Raw genomic sequence first — 16,126 nt, forward strand, 5'->3', positions numbered from 1 at the left:
TGCACCAAACAAAGGAGAGTTCCTTTGGGGGGCCTGAGGTGACAGATGCAGGGGATCTTTGGGTGGGGCCCTGAATTTCTTTACTGAAAACCTTGTACAGTTCAGACAGAGCGTTCCCTAGCACTCCCACCTCTCATTCTCCATTTTCTCCCATATGCCAAGAAATGAAAAGAGGAATCTGCCAACTTGGATCTCATACACATCCATTAAAATGACATCCTTTATACTAGAGGCAGCATGTTAACTCAAAGTTACTCAAAGAAAAGGCAAACTTGATTGAAGATCTGTCATTGAGATATACTCTCTGTGGGTACCGTTTGCAAGGCAATTGTTTGAGCCCTTCCCCCTCCTCCACCCCGCAGCTAAACTGAACGAACCCGCCCTGAAACACAGGCAGAGTTTAAGAATCCTCACACCTTCCCCCACCCACTCCCTGGTCTCTTACTGGTCAGCGTCTTATAGCTAAGATCCTCTTTGGCTCAGGTGACTTGGGGTACCCGGAAGTCATCACCCCATATCTTGCCACTAATCCCAAGAGGTGTGGGGGATGTCTGCTCAGGTCTGCTCTGCCCTTTACTAAGTGTTCAGGGAATGGCATTTAGTCTCTTTGAACCTCCATTTCCCATCTGCAAAATGGGCTGTGACTCCCACCTACCGAGGGCCTGAGAGGCGTGTAGAAGAGCATGACAGTGGAAAGCGCCAGACCTGTGTCAGGGGTTCTAAATGGTCGTCATTGTTCTTGCAAGAGCCTGTCTGGCACTTTGCAGTAGATTAATTCCTGTGTCCCCTGGGGGCAATTGCTTTCGCTTAAATGAAGCTTCTCACCAAAAAGAACAGCCCAGGTTCTCTGAGGCAGCGTGATTTATGGAAAAGCCCTGGCCCTTGCAGGTGGCAGTTCTCATCCTGGCCTTTTGTGTCTCAGTTTACCTTCAACTGAAGATGTGCTGTGTGGACTGGGAACCACTTTGGCATCACCTGCCCACCTCAATACGTACACATCACTTTGCTAATACAGAGATCTGCATTCCCACCTGAGACAATGACAAGGGCCAAAGACAGCTCTTGAAGGCCTTCCACTCTGAGACACTGCGTGGCCCTCCCTGACCCTGACAGCAGGCTAAGACAAAGGTCTGAGGCCCACGGCTGCCCAGGGAATGCAGGAGGTGGCAGGACTGGAACTAGACCATCCTGACATTTGCCTCTTCACTCCAGATATGTGTTATGTTTATTTTCTGTGAGCTGGGCCAGTACTGAAGTGCTTTGCAGGGTCCTCTTGCATGAAGACCTGGACAGGTAGCTCTCTTGCCATCCTGGCCGTGCCCCGGCCAAGCTCAGAGCAGCTGACTCCCCAACCTACCCCCTCCTTGCACACCCCACTAGCTGTGGCTTTTCACCAAGCGCTCCAGGGGTGGGTTTAACTGAGAACTTACACCTCCCTCCAACCCTCTCCTGTTACTTGTTGTGAACACTTCTCCAGACCAGACAAGTACAATTTTTTAAAAAATGAAAAGATCCTATTTGTAAGGACGCCGAGGACAAGTCATGGAAAAAGGCGATTATAGGGTTCTAGAGATGTCAGATTTCTCAAGGTGGAAAGATGCTGCCTGTTTCTGCTGTGTTTCCGAATGTTCTAGACTAAGGGAGTGTTGGAGGAAGGGTGGAAGGCAGGGCTCACCCCTCTCCAAATAGGGCAAGGAACAGCATCTAGGAACAGTGAAGGGCTTCTGCACAGGCAGGCGCTCCCCCTGGGAGTCTGATGCCTAAGGAGGAGGTACAATAATGGCCACTGCAGGATTCATTTGAAATGAATGGAACAGCCTGAGTATTTCTCACCAGAAGTGGTATTAGGGGAAACATGTCCAATTACAGTATAAGATTTACTTGAGCAAAGAGGCAGTTCTCCCCCCACACACCCATTTCTTACAAGCTGAATGTTGTTAAAAGTAGTTAACTTTTCTGAACCTTAACTTCCTCCTCTGTAAGATGGTGAAAACATTTCCCATCTCAGAATACTTGGAAGGTAAAATGAGATAATGTGCATAAATCTTGAAGTGCTAGGTTTGACACACTATTAGTCATAATCACATTTAAAAAAAAGTAGCAATTTAATGAGATAGTGGCCAATGTCCACACAGACACACTCAGACACCCCAGGAAGCAGGTGCCGTTGCTGTGCCCATTTCACAGTCATGGAAGGTGAGGTGCAGAGGGGTTCATCATTTGCCCAAAGTAACAAATAAGAGTCTGGTGAAAAACCAAGGCAATCTTCCCCCTTGAGGCAGACTTGGTCTCCAAATTGCTCCCTGCCCCCCCCTTTCAAGGTAGGGATTCTCTTTATTTGAAAGGTGATGCTTGGGAGCCCATATATCCTAAGTACTTTCACCTGCTCCAGGAGTCACTTCTATCTTTTTTAAACCCTCCACAAAAGAGATGGGAAAAACTACTGCTTCTTGTAAAAAAAAAAAAAAGAAGAAGAAAAGAAAAACTGTAATTTGTGCCTGTGCTGTGCTCCCGACCAGGATGCACAGCCTCCCCGTGGAGGGACCTTGTTGGAGGCCTCCCAGGAGAAGGGACAAGCTCACCTCCTTGGCAGCAGCCAAGCGCTCTGAACCTTAGCTTCCTGTCTATAAAAGGTATTTAGCTCAAAACCAATAAAGTTTAACACCTTAAAACCCACTCCTGCTGGCCCTCGGCCTCCACTCCATCCTCAGGCTCTCATCTTCATCCCTAGCGCCTCCCTGGTACCAGCAAGCTTCTCTAGGCCTTCCCAAGTTGCTGACCAGCGCCGGCTCCAGCCGCTCGCGGGCTTTTCCTACTCTGGCCCCATCGGGCAGAGACCCAAGACAGCCGGCAGTGAAAGTCAGAGGCTCATCTTGAGCCCAGTAGTCTGTGACCAGACGAGACTAGGGGATAACAACAGAGTCATCCCAAACTCCCACTGAGAAGGGCGAAGGGCCGCGCGGCGGAGGTCCCCCATGAGCTCTGGGGCGCAGAGCCCCCAGCCTCCCGGCCGGGTTGTGGGCCAGAAACACTTAACAGGGAGGAAGGGAGCCGTGAGAGCGACCAGGAAAGATTCAGGAAAGTTTCTCGGGAGAGAGTGTGCCTAGTTTCACGCCGACCCACCGCCTTAATTCCGGGGATTTCTGGGGAGCTCCAGGGCTGGATGAAAGGGCTAAGCGGGCTCTGGAGACGCTCCCGGGATCCCTCTGCTCCAGAGGCTCCTTCTTCTTATCGGCTACCCTATCTAACGGCAGGCAGCGAGGAGAGAGAAGGTCCTGACTATCCCCGAGGGCGAGGAGAAAAGGACCCCAGGCTGCTTCCTCTCCGGGATAACACTTCCCCCAGGCAGCCGGCAATGCCCCTCTCCACCCTGCCGGGAAACCTCAGCACGAAGTGTAAACTAGGACACCCGGTCCTGCGACCATCGTACCCAGACTTTCTGTTTCTCTCTCTTTTGTCTTTTTCCCTTTTTTGGGAGGCAGATCAGAGCTATCCAATCTTCCTTTGGAACCTACCGACTAACTAGATATTTTTGTGTGGGGGGGCCTCGGATGGTGCTGGCGGTGGGGTAGGAAATACAGAATGCGGCCGGTCTACATCGCCGTCACTTTATTGTACTGTCACCGTTAATTTAACTATAAATACTACGGTGGGGAGCGACTCGCCGGCGGCCTTGAACTTCGGGGCTGCAAGCCCCGGCGCGGCCCGACCCCAGGCGCCCACCCTTCGGACGGTACACTATTTACAGTTCCTCTTCCTCGACCCCCACCCCCCTCCTCCCGCAAGGCAGCGCGTGTGCAAGAAAGTAGCATCGTCTGGTGTGCAAGTCCTTCGAGTTTAGGCAAGGGCCACGGCCGGCCCGCGGCCGTCAGCTGTCCGAGTCCAAATCGCTTTTACCTTCCTCTTCCCTCTTCTCCGGCGACGCCTTCGACGACGTCTTGTTCCACTTCTCGGCGTTTTCCGACTCCTCCGAAGAGGACCGCTTCTGCCGCCTCCATTTGGCGCGGCGGTTTTTAAACCAGACCTGTTGCGCCAAGGAGAACAAAACAACGGTGAGCATCAAAGGCGCGCTCCCCCGCCAGGCCCGAGCACCCCCAACATCGCCCCCCACCCCGGGCTCGCCGAGGGAAGCGGAGGGACCCCGCGCGCACGCCAGCAGAAGGGGGCCCGTTGCCGTTTCCGTATTTTCATTTGACTTCCTGGGCCTAAAGCGCCCTCCCGCAGCCTGCGGGCCGCCCCGGGGATGTTTCCAAAGAGCCGGGAGACCCAGGGAGAGCCGAGCATACCCGGCTGGAGGGGGCTGGGGTGGCTGATTTCGTGGGAGACGGCGCGCCCCGGCGGGGTCCCGAGCCTACCTCCACCTTCTCCTCGCGGAGGTGCACCTTCCGGGCCAGCTGCTCGCGGGTGCCCACGTCTGGGTACTTGGTCTCCTGGAAGAGGTTCTCCAGCGCTTCGAGCTGCTCGTCGGTGAAGATGGTGCGGTGCCGCCGCTTCCGCCGGCAGTGCAGCTGGTTGAGGAGCTGCAGCTCCGTGCGCGACAGGGTGCCCACGTTCATGTAGGGCATCATCTGATGCGGCACGGGGGACACCAGCACGGAGCCGGGACCCTCGTAGCCTGCGACAGAGGGAGGCGTCCGGGGTCAGCCGCCTTCCTTGCCGCCGCCGCGCGCGCAAACACTCCCGCGCCGCCGGAGACCCACTCGGATTTAAAAGCGTCTGCCAGCGGGTGCGGGGAACCAGGGGGTGCGCGGAACCAGGGGGTGCGCGGAAAGCAGGGTGCAAGGAACGCGGCGCGGTGAGGGGGGGTGCTTACAGTGCTACCGCGTCCACCCGCACACTCCCAACGCGGGTTAGGGGAATCCTAAAAGCCCAGCCTCCCCCACGCAGGCACGGTTACAGTTTCTGCTAACTCTCGCCTAAAGTGTGCAGCAAGTGTGCAAGCCCCTGCGCCCGATCCGCCCAAAGACGGGGCCTGGGGGCAGGTTTGTAAGAGGAGAAAAGTCGGTGGCAAGTGAAAGAAGCAAACGCCGCCGCCCACCCGCGTCCCCGGGCGCCGAGGAGCGCGGCGGGCCGGCGAAGCCGAGGCCGGCGCGAGCGCGACCCTACCTGGGGGCGTCGGGACGCAGGAGCACTGCTGGGCGCCCAGCGGCGGCACGGCCCCGCAGCAGGCCGGGCCCACGGGGGCCGCCTGCACGTGCAGCTGCCCGTAGAAGTAGTTGCTGTAGCCCAGGCGCGAGCCGCCGACCGCGGCCGGGAGGCCTGCGCCGCCGGGGGCCACGGGGCGCGGGTAGAAGGCGCCATAGTCCGAGGAGGCGCCGCCACCGGCGCCGCCGTAGAGCGAGTCCCCGTGCAGCGCCGGGAAGACGACGGGAGCCGCGGCGCTGGGCGCCACGGGCAGCACCGAGTCCTTGCAGCGCGGCCGGGCGGCCAGGATGTTGTCGATGCTGAACATGCTGGCGGGCATCCCCGAGCCCCGCGCCGGGACCGCGGGGCGGCTGGGACGCGCCGAGGAAAAAAGCCTCCAAGTGAGGTGGGGGGGTGGGGGGGTCCCCGCTCCTCCGGCGGAGGACCAAACCGAAAGAGAGCGCCGGCGAGCGCGCAGCCCCGCGCCCCTCCCCGCCCCCTGCGTCCGTCGCCCTCCTCCCGCCCCTCGCTGCAGCGTTCGCCGAACTCGACCCGCGGGTAGGACGGAGCTTAGACCAGCTGAACCTCTTGTTGGTTTTATACTGAGTCGACGTCATCCTGGATTTAGTTCCTGGTAATATGCAGATGACAAACAGAACCAGATTTGGCCCTTTCTGTTCCTTTGGGTGGGTGGGGGTGGGGTGGGGGGCTTGAAGAGAGGGGGAGGGGAAGAGGTGCCAAGGAAAGGGGGCTACGGGGACCTGAAAAGAGATTGTGGATTGCGAATTAATGAAATTAACCTAATCTTTTCCATTCAGCCGTCCCGCCGCGGGCCGGCGGAGCTGGGCGGGCGTCCTAATTGCCCCGGTTAATCTCATTAATTCCGCCGTGGGGCCGCAGTTAACAACTCCCTCCGCCGACCTTTCCGCCCCCCACCTTTTCCCCTCAGTTTGGGGGTCCTCTTATTGGGTGCGATTTCCTCTGCATGAAACTCAAATTCATTGTGGCTAGTTTTACTTTGAGGCTACTTTTTCCTTTTCCTTTCGGAATTGGTTTTGTTTTAGAAAATGTGAGGCTGTGGCCTCAATCCAGCAAGATTGAAATTCCGCTCTTGCCTTCGGCCCCCGTGCACTGACCGCCTTACTTCACCTCTGGTTTTTATCTTGACGTTCTCTCCCGAACGGAACTGGTTAAGCCCTCCCCTCCAGAAAAAAAAAAAGTCCTCGTTTTTGCAAGAGCCAAAATTTGTAACGACAAAACGACGAAAGAAGTGCACCGTGATTCTTAATTACATGTATGTGTGTGTGTGTGTGTGTGTATATATATATATATATATATATATATATATATATATGCTTTTTTTTCTTTTTAGTCACTTTAGGTCTGAAAGCTAGCATAGCATAGTAGTCCGTAGGTCCTTACACAGCGGAGACCCAAATTCATCCACTAGTTTAAAATTCGCCACCCAGAACAGCAATCAGAAGCGATGCTTCCAACTGCTTCCTGCGTGGGTGTCAGTAGGTTTTGTGGTTTTGTGTGTGCGCTTTTTTTTTTTTTTTTTTCGGAAGTAGAGTGTCTTCTTTCTTAACTGTTTTTGGTTTCAACGCAAAATCCCCAAAATGGGACTTTAGGATTCTCTGTCCCCTTTCCCAGCAAATGAATCGCATTTTCCCCTTTTGACTAGCTGGCTCCCCGACTGAGACCGACTCCCCCCACCCCTCCAGCTGACTTTCCCCCACCAGGCCCAAGCTGGGCTCCCTGGGCCCCGGTGGCCTGGCCGAAGCTCGGCTCTGCTCGCGGCAGGCGGCCACCGTGATTTGCAGGCTCCTCGGCGCGTCACGGCCCCGTCAGCCGGAGCTGCTGGAGGCGCGTCCGGTCCACGACGGAGCGCGGGCTGCCGAGCGCCCTGAGAAAAGGTAGGAGACGGTGCGCGCCGCTTGAAAGCAGCACCCGAGGGCCTTGACACCGGCGCGAGGCAGAGCCTTACTTTCTGGGCCCTTCGCGCAGGCAACTCCTGCCACTCCAGGGAAAGGGGTAGTGCCCGGCCCCGGCGAGACTGCCTAGCGCTGGGTACCGGGGCACCTCGGGCTTTCCGAAGGAAGGTCGACTTTAACTCAGGCCCGTTTTTCTCCATTTCTTACTGCCTAATTAACCTGGGGCCCCAGCAAGGGTGTCTGAAGTCGCCGCCATAAGGCTAAGTATGTGGCCTGCCTCCTCGGCGGCTCTGGGGCACAGGGGAAAGGGTACTCGTCAATTGCTGTTTTCGGGTCAGAGGACAGCTTGCGCGGAGGTTTAGTGCGGCCCGCGCGCCGAACTCGGGAGGCGCGAGGCGCTGATCGCAGAAGCTAGGCGGCGGCGCTTCTCCTCCTAGGCCTCCCCGGGTGGACCTCGGCGCCCTCATGCCCATCGTCTCACCCATTCAAGCCTTGAGAAATGTGCTTCTTTGAGCGCTGAGCCAATTTAGAAGCGGTTGTAGGAGGGATTAGGGTAGGACAGAGATGGGTGTCAATTTGGGGAGGCGCTGGATTCTTTTTTTTTTTTTTTTTTTTTGGACACAATAAACTCTGCTCTCAGAGGAAAGAGTGTGGGACCCTCCCCCCCCTCTTCAGAAAGGTCAAGTCTAGGGAAAGAAGTAAAGAAGTCCATCACGTTTTCCTCTCGTACTAACTCGGGATGGAGGCTTTATTTTTATTTCATTTTATTTTTTTCGTTCGTAAAGACTTAAAAATCATCAGGTAGATTCCAGGCACACATATTCCCCGTCAGCCCTTTCCGAGTTTAATTCTACAGGGCAAATGATGAAACACAGCTCGATGCTGCAACTTCAGCAGGTATTGTGGGTGCCTTCCTGTTCGTGGCCAGGCGCCCGCGGCGGTGCGCGCGTGCGTGCGTGGATCTTTTAATACCTTTGATGAGCCAGGCATGGGCAGAAGCACGGTGGGAAAGCGGAACATATTCCTCGTGGGTTTCAGCAAAGCTGCTGAGACCAGCTCCACGCGGAGACTTCAGTGGCAGATCTCAGAGCCCCTCCAAATTTTTAAATAAGGCAACCTCCCCGCTTACTGGCAACACACAGCATGGTCTTGCCTCCTTCTGCTGGGTACAGAGTTCTCTTTAATAATCAGATTTAGCAAACCCCTAATCGCCCTTTGCTCTTCTGTAGCCTTCCCACTGTGCCATCCGATTCCTGGAAGAAGAGCTTGGTAAGAGCAAGTGAGTCTGGAGCTTCGGAGTTCTAGACCGTACATTGCCACCTTGCAATTCAACCCTCCTCTTCAGGCCTCAGGTTTTTTTAGTTTTTGAGCCAATGGCAACATTCATTGGGTCCCTTACGACCTGAACGTTTAAGGAGGCTGGGCAATTGCCCCCTTTTGCCAAGGAGCCTGGGGTGGAATTAGAAGCTTTTTTAGTACTTTTCACTGGGACAAAGGAGTGTGCTTTCCCCTCCCCCACCCGAGGGCAGCTCTCTGTAGGAGCTGGGTCTTAGAGAAGGAAATGCAAGTGCGAAAGCTCTGTCCTGCAGTGCATGGTGGCTTTAAGGCGAGAAGTCACAGGGACTCCAGGGTCACCCCGCTCCAGTTTTGCAGTAGGCTTTCGGGGAGCTCACCCCGATGTGATGGGGCCTCTTCCTCCAGCTTTCGGCTCAATCACAAGACGCTCCACTGAATCGGTAGGGAGGCGAGTGCCGAGGAAGTCAGTCAGGGGCGCTGCGCCTCCTTTGCGGCCTGAAACCCACAAGTGTCCACAACGCGCACTAAACAATCAATAGGCTCCTGTTGACCGGTGCAATTGGAATAACAAATGCGACGCACGCAAATTGCCCGCCTCGTGTTGCTAAGCGATTGTTTGTCACCCTGCGAGCTCCGCTCAGCATGGGAGGACCGGGAGCGTCTGGAGGCGGCCGGCCAGAGCTTAGGTCGGAAATGCAGTAAACACGCTCCTGATTTTCCCTATTATCACCCAAACACGATTTCACACAAAGCAATCACCATACAGAAGTCTATGAAGATGTGTTTGTTGAAGAGTCAGTCGCCCTGGTAATAGCCTTCATTTTTAAAATATTAAAGACTAGATCAGCGGATTCCACATGGGTAAGGTGTATTTGCGGTTCAACATCTCTCAAGATGTATTTGCACTGCGGTCATCGTTAGATTGATTCATAGAGTGTAGATTAAATTGCTTCTCTGATTTAAAACCGAGTGCCCAAGTTTGGAGTGTGCATCTGGGTATCTCCTCTGGCCCAAAGATATTTTTATCATGGGGAAAACTGTTGTCCCATTACACACACACACACAGACACACACACACACACACACACACGGTTAAAAATACGTTTATGGTCCCCAACTTCTTACGGTTCGGTTCCAGGAACTTTCTTATTTCTTTCAGCCTCTTGCCCGGTCACAGAGCAGAGTTCACAATTGGATGCGTTTAAGTAGGATATTAAGTGGCATGTGCAAAAAGCTGGCGTGCCGTTTTCAAAAGTATGGAGCCCCTCGCAGGGCGAATTAGCGGAGTCTGAAGAATTAGGCGCAATGGACAGATGCGGCTGCCGCCTTGGGCGCAGAGTAGAGACCCTCGCAGTCTGCACAAAGCTTGTCGGTTTTATTGTTTACATTTAGACTTAAAAAGAAAAAAAAATCCAGAGTCTGGAAACTAGTGCTCAAAACCCTTTCCATCACCCTGCGGCTCCCTGGAGGACACCGTCGGGAGCCCCAGGGGGTTTTCCGTCTGAGGTTGGGTGGATGGAGTTGAACACGAGCGCAAATGCCACCGGGCTAAGAAGCAGCGCTTAGAAGGGCTGGGACTCTGACTTGCAGTCCGATTTAGGGACGTTTACTAGCTGAATTTTGATAGAGGCTTTGGAACATTCCACATAACCCCCCCCCCCCCCCAGCCCCCGAGGACGAAATTATCAAGGTATTAGGAAAACTTGTAACACTGGGGGAGAAGAAGAGGGTGTCGAAAAATAACGCGTTCCCAAGGCATCAGGGAAAAAAAAAAAAAAAAAGTTCCAGTTTTCCAGGGTTGGTTACAGAAATTCTCTTTCAGGCGAGCTATTTACCAAAGTTTGTTTCAAAGTGACTGCACCGTTGCTTTTGCAAATCACAGAATGCAAATGATGATAATTTGTTCTCAGTGGAACTTTCTCTTGAAATGATTAGCAAAGTCAGTCATTTGAAAATTAGAGCGATTGCACAGACGGTTCCCGAAGCCGTGCGCTAACCGATATCAGCTTCTAAAGTTTTCATTCATGTAAACCTCATTAATGAAGATCTTTTATTTAAACGTCAAGGGGATTTGAAATTTAGAGTAAATTATGAAGCTTGTATGTCTAGCCAAGTCATGGGTCAAATGCATTTGTGAAAAACTGCTAAAAGAGCATATGGTTTTGAATTTTTCTACAATGACTAGTGTTTAAATAAATTGCTTGTACTGCTTAACTTCATGTGTAATTTTGACAGAAATTGGCCTATAGCCTTTTGATATGTAAACATTTCAGCCTTTTATGCGGTATAAAAAAGACACTTGCTTTTTAGGATCAGTTCAGGCAGTCACCCTGTAATTCAGAAAGCTGGCACCTACCATTACATTCTTGCTAGATTTCAACTTTCAAGTGGCAGCCTCGGGGAGAAAAAAAAGGAAGGAAAGAAAAAAAAAAAAGAAGAAGGATATTTCAAAAGCAATGTCCATTTGGGATTAAAAGCTGCAAATGAGGTGAGAACGTGCCACTTACTATCTGAGAGAAATGGATAAACCATAGTTATTAAAGAACATTTTCTGTCATCTTTCTTTAAGCCAGCCTGGCTGAAGGGACACTTAAGCAGAGCTGGGACTGACTGGCATGTTATTAAATGCTTGTCTTAGTCCAACACACAAATAGGTGTTAAAAATCTAGGTATCACTTCAGGATGCTACCAGCAAAATGACTTCATGTCACAGAAGCCATTAAGATGCAAAAAAAAAAAAAAAAAAAAATCACTCAGTCTTGGTAGGGAATCAGTCTTGGGCACAAAATCGCTGGACACAAATGACAGCAGTAAGCCAGGCACAGGGGTCTTTCTAAGTGAGGGGCTGTTCGTGGTGGATGCAGAACCGCTGTAGGGCACCGCTTAGAGGCTGCTCTGGGCTGCCAGGGTGCCTGAAACACCTTTAAGTCTGCATACACTCATTTGTTGTTAGTATATCTTCTCCTATAAATAAGCATTGGAATGTGGATTGGAGGGTAGGTTACCCAAGTGCTAGACGGGGACTACACATTGACTTCCAGATCGCTGTGGCAGGGCAAATGCTACTCCTTCCCCTCTCTTCGAAGGGCCCTGCCCGTATTTATCCTCCAAGTCGGCTTTGTCATGTACAGACTTTCTGAGAGACATCGCCGTTTTTTGTGAATGTGAAGTTTTGGAGGAATTGCTGAACAGGAGGCAGCGGGAGTGTTTCTTTGTATACATTTGAGCCTTAGAGCAAATTGTGATTCTCTTTATAAAGATTGTTAGAGCAAATTGTGATTCTCTTTATAAAGATTGTGCTGGGGAGAAATGCAATTAAGAAAAAATACCTGCCGAGAGAGAGAGAGAGAGAGAGAGAGAGAGAGAGAGAGAGAGAGAGAGAGAGAGAGAGAGAGAGATGTTTTATTTACATTTTTTATGCATTCCAACACGTCAAATTGTGGTCAGCAAACCAGAAAGGAAGGGACACATTTCATGCCATAAAGAAGGCACCCAGCGGATTTTTTTGTTTGTTTTTTTCTAAGCAGACTACACTCCTGCCTAGCCTTTCTGTCCATTTTGAAATGAATATGGGTATAATTTTTTTTCGTTTGCTATAGTTTTGAGGGTTTAAAAAAAAAAACAATTGATTTGCTAATGAAATAGTTGTGGAGCATTTAGCTACTTAACTTTGAGAAACTTACCCCCAAAGTGTGTTTGTGATCAAAGTTAGCTAGTCAAGATCTGTATTTGGGGTAAAAGAAGGACATAGTATTTAAAAGATAATTTGGGAAATTGAGGGGGCCTTTTTTTTTTTTTTAAGACTCATAAAATAAACTGAAAATTAAAGGGAAAAAATAGCCATGCCTGGGTAGTCACATTCTATGTGTAAAACTATGAATCTACTCATCTAGAAAGGTTAGTAGCAGTGGAAAGGTGTATAACATGGAACTTGGTTATTGTATTCATCTTTTTAAAAAGGACGCGCGCGATAAAATGGTCATTTGGTGGTACATCATCTTAAGATCTGGATGAAATTTTTATGAGCTCTCAATGTTGATTCTTTTATAACACCAGAGTGAGTAAGCAAACACATTCCCAGGTGTATCTTGTCCTGCAAAGTAGCCACTGAAGGCTTCAGCTTCCTCCCGTGTCACTGTGGCTCTATGGTTTTAAATAGTTTTCCCAACTCCTAGATGGGCACTTAAGCAGCCAGACTCCCTTGCCTACTGGTCACATGCAGCAACCAAGATTTCTGAAGCCTAATAGTCAGGTAGAGTCATGGGAAATAGAAACAAACAAAAAAGTCATTTTCAGAGGTCACGGGTCATGCCACTTGTCTGATTCCACCATCTGAAGCATCTGATGCTGTGACTCAACTACGTGTAGCCTGGCTTTGCCTTGGGCAGAGGAAGCTGAGCCCTTATCAGCCTGTCTGAGTAATTCAGTTCTCTGCTTGCCCTAGGTGGGAAAAAGGGGGAGAATTCTCAGGAAGAGCTGCATTTTCAATTTGTGTGACTTGTGTGGGGGCTTTCATTGTCTTTTCTTAGCCAAGAGATAAGGAATTTTGAAATCTACTACCTTCTTCACATACTCACATTTGCATGCTCCTCCTCCCCAACTCTTTACTCATTCATTTTGTGTACTTGATCATTTCTGGGCCAGTCGATCTCAGTATCAGCTCCCTGGTCATCTCCTTTCTGGAGTTTATGTGTGTTTTCCTGTTTGGGGTATCTACCTGCAGCCAGGGACAAAAACTGAAGGATGCGTGATCCATGGTGAGGATTTGGTTTCACTTAGTAGTAAAATTCTTTCTGCAGACTAGAAGGTCTTGGGTTTAAAATTGCAGGAGCCCATCTCCCATGTCATTGGGTTGTTTGTAATTTATGTATTATGGGGGATGGGGTGGAAGTAGTCTGTTCGTAGTAATGATAGCTCAGGGAATTCTGTATATGAGCCAAATGTAGGACAATTGAGCTGAAAAGACCCTCTCTTGTCTACGTGATACCCCACAGGGTTTTTTTTTTTTTAATAGGTCCCCAAAGAACATTTCATTCCCTTTTCAGACGGTTTGGAGATACAGTCATTTTTGGTTCCAGCGGGTAGGTCAGCAAAACATTTGCAAGTGAAATGGTGACAGCCAAACACGTTCACGTCCAACTAACGACAATACTTTCTCTGAAACTCTAGAATTCTGGAATTATTTGGATCTTAAAGTATCTCCAGTTGACTTTGAGACGGCAACATAAGTTTTTGATAATACTATCCACATTCTGATTTAAGCCGTGGCCATTCTTTCTTTTTTTTTCCCCCCCAAACCCTCAGAACGTAGCTTTCCAAGTTAAACGAGACCGGGGTGATCCAGTGAATGTTTGACTTCAAATAATTTTTAAAATAACTTGTTCACCGTTCAAGTCCTTCAATAAAAGAGCAGCAGTGGAGGAAAGTTGCTTTGAAAAGCAACTCTGCCTAGCAGAGGAATTCCAGCACTTCTGCCGAGAGATGGATATTGAATATGTGTGGCGAATGCCCCCACTCTGTATTACGGGGAAGTTCCTTATTGAATATTTCTCGCTCGCAAAGCTGGAGTCACTGTGAAACCTCACTCCTCGGATCTCCGTCGGGGCTGAACTAGCCTCCCGACCTAGTAACAAATTGCCTTTTTATGGGTTCATGTTCGAACTGAGAGCAAACATCTGCATTCCGAGGCATCAAGCCGTAGAGCCTAGTATGAGGGCCAGCCGTGACCACACTAATCTGGTTGTTCTGGAAAATGGAGCAAATGGTCCTGGCACAAAATTCTGAAAGTCTTTTCCCAAAGCGAGGGTGAAGGAGGAGACTATCTCCATGTCTCCTGGAAGGTGAGCCTGTTACTATCTCCCATTACAGATAGGTCACCCAGGGCAGGGCAGCTCACTATCTACCCAAGGCCTTCCAGCTGAGGTCTGGATTTGAACTCAGCTCTGTTTAGCTCCCTGGGCTTCGCTGGTGGCTCAGACAGTAAAGTGTCTGCTTTACCCTGCAATGCAGGAGACCCAGGTTCAATCCCTGGGTTGGGAAGATCCCCTGGAGAAAGGAAATGGCAACCCACTCCAGTATTCTTGACTGGAAATCTATGGACAGAGGAGCCTGGTAGGCTACAGTCCATGGGATCGCAAAGAGTCGGACACGACTGAGTGACTTCACTCACTTCACTTCACTGTTTAGCTCTAAAGCCTTCCTTTTGCTCTCATATTATGCCAGCTCTTGTAAAACAGGTGAAATGCCCAGCTCTGTGGCCTGGCAAGCAAGCCCTTTGGCTCCCTGGCACCAAGACCCCTTCCTGCCTTTCTTCCCACCAGGTCTGTCAGGGCTTTAGCCTCGTAGAGGGCTCCTCTCTGGACCACCCCATCTCTGTGCTTTTGCTGGCTCTGTCCCCTCCTCCTACATGGCCTTCCCTTGCAGGCTCTGCATGTCCACTGGCTTCCCTGTCTGGCTGTGTAGACGTGACCTCTGCTGGTCTGATGACCTGGAGGTCACTGTTGGGGATTTTCTGTGCAAGTCCTCCTGGAGTCGGAGGTGTCCGACCTGGGGCCACACAGGCAGGATCAGCATCGATTCAGCTCTGTATCTCCCACCAGCTGACCCCAGGCCTTGGTCAGTGGGTGGGCTAAATAGCTCCCTGTTTAAGTAAAGAGTACGGCTTCTTGTCACCCTCACCCCAGCTCCACCTCCCTGCTTCTAGGGCTCTCCAAATTCCAGGCCGAAGACCATTAGCAGGAGGGTGTTCCTTGCCCTCCATGGGTGCTCTCCTAAGATGGATAAAAGAGGAGGAGGGAGAGGGTCTGTCCGTCTGTTGGCCAGCAGCTCCCCAAAGCTGGCTGGGGTCATTGCGCAGCCATCACGCGCCTAGAAGGGGTCAGCCTGCAGATCGCACGGGTGTCTCTTCTTCGGCCACACCTGTGTACACTGGCAGACCGACTGTCCCCTTTGAACTGAGCATGGGTGCATCCGGATGGAGTGTCCAGTGGTCATCTGAGTGGGTCCCGAATGAAGCTGGCGTGAAGACTCCCCAGGCCAGCCTGGGTTCTGTCCCATCGGAGCCTTCCTCTTCCCGTTGTGAAGTAGGGAAAAAAAACGTCAGGGAACAAACTGCGAGGCCCTCTCAGCTCAGACACTTGCCACCATCCAGTGTTAGTTTGAGTTCTGGTTGCATTCAGGGAAGATGCACCCCAGGTTCCCAGCGGGACAGCCTAGAAGGGTCAGAAACAGTCACAATCTAGGTCAAGGCCACACGGGGGTGTGGGAACAGAGCTGCCCGGACACAACTGACCTCCCAAAATGTTCCCTCCCGGCCGTGGGTGGTTGAAAGTGCTGCTCTTAACACCTAAGCAGTGACATATTGTTGGGGGATCCTCTGCCAACTTTGGGGGTCCTATTTCAAGACCATGGTTCCCACTCCCTTGTTGTTGTTGTTTGGGTGCTAAGTCATGCCTGTCCTTTGCAAGCCTGTGGACTGCAGCATGCCAGGCCTCCCTGTTCTCCTGGAGTTTACTCAAACTCATGTCCATCGAGTCGGTGATGCCATCCAACCACCTCATCCTCTGTCGCCCCCTTCTCCTCCTGCCCTCAGTCTTTCCCAGCATCAGGGTCTTTTCCAATGAGTCAGCTTTTTGTATCAGGTGGCCACTCCCTGCCCCTCCACATGGACAAAGCAAGTCAGGGAAAGATGATCGCTTGGTCCAGCAAAAGAGTCACACCAGTGGTGGAACTCCAGCACTGGCATTTCATCTAGTGAGAGTGTGGTACTGAGC

General features: G+C 51.3%; 1 protein-coding gene across 1 annotated transcript; it reads right to left on the bottom strand.

Annotated features, from left to right (window-relative positions):
* Nucleotides 1–3,455: 3,455 nt before the first annotated feature.
* On the bottom strand, nucleotides 3,456–5,529 carry GSC (goosecoid homeobox). The gene is made up of 3 exons (XM_065906702.1): nucleotides 5,107–5,529; nucleotides 4,356–4,615; nucleotides 3,456–4,024 (listed from the first exon to the last, which is right to left on the bottom strand). The coding sequence occupies exons 1-3, from the start codon at nucleotides 5,462–5,464 to the stop codon at nucleotides 3,869–3,871; spliced, it is 774 nt and encodes a 257-aa protein (XP_065762774.1). The 5' UTR covers nucleotides 5,465–5,529; the 3' UTR covers nucleotides 3,456–3,868.
* Nucleotides 5,530–16,126: the final 10,597 nt, after the last annotated feature.

Source organism: Muntiacus reevesi, chromosome 15 (genome assembly GCF_963930625.1).
Source record: "Muntiacus reevesi chromosome 15, mMunRee1.1, whole genome shotgun sequence".
NCBI lineage: Eukaryota > Metazoa > Chordata > Mammalia > Artiodactyla > Cervidae > Muntiacus > Muntiacus reevesi.

Excerpts from the sequence above, each read along its gene's own strand:
- GSC (XM_065906702.1), bottom strand. The coding sequence starts at position 5,464 with ATGCCCGCCAGCATGTTCAGCATCGACAACATCCTGGCCGCCCGGCCG. Across the intron at positions 4,616-5,106 it reads CTGCGTCCCGACGCCCCCAG|GCTACGAGGGTCCCGGCTCC; the intron begins GTAGGGTCGCGC and ends CCTCTGTCGCAG. Across the intron at positions 4,025-4,355 it reads TCCGCGAGGAGAAGGTGGAG|GTCTGGTTTAAAAACCGCCG; the intron begins GTAGGCTCGGGA and ends TTGGCGCAACAG.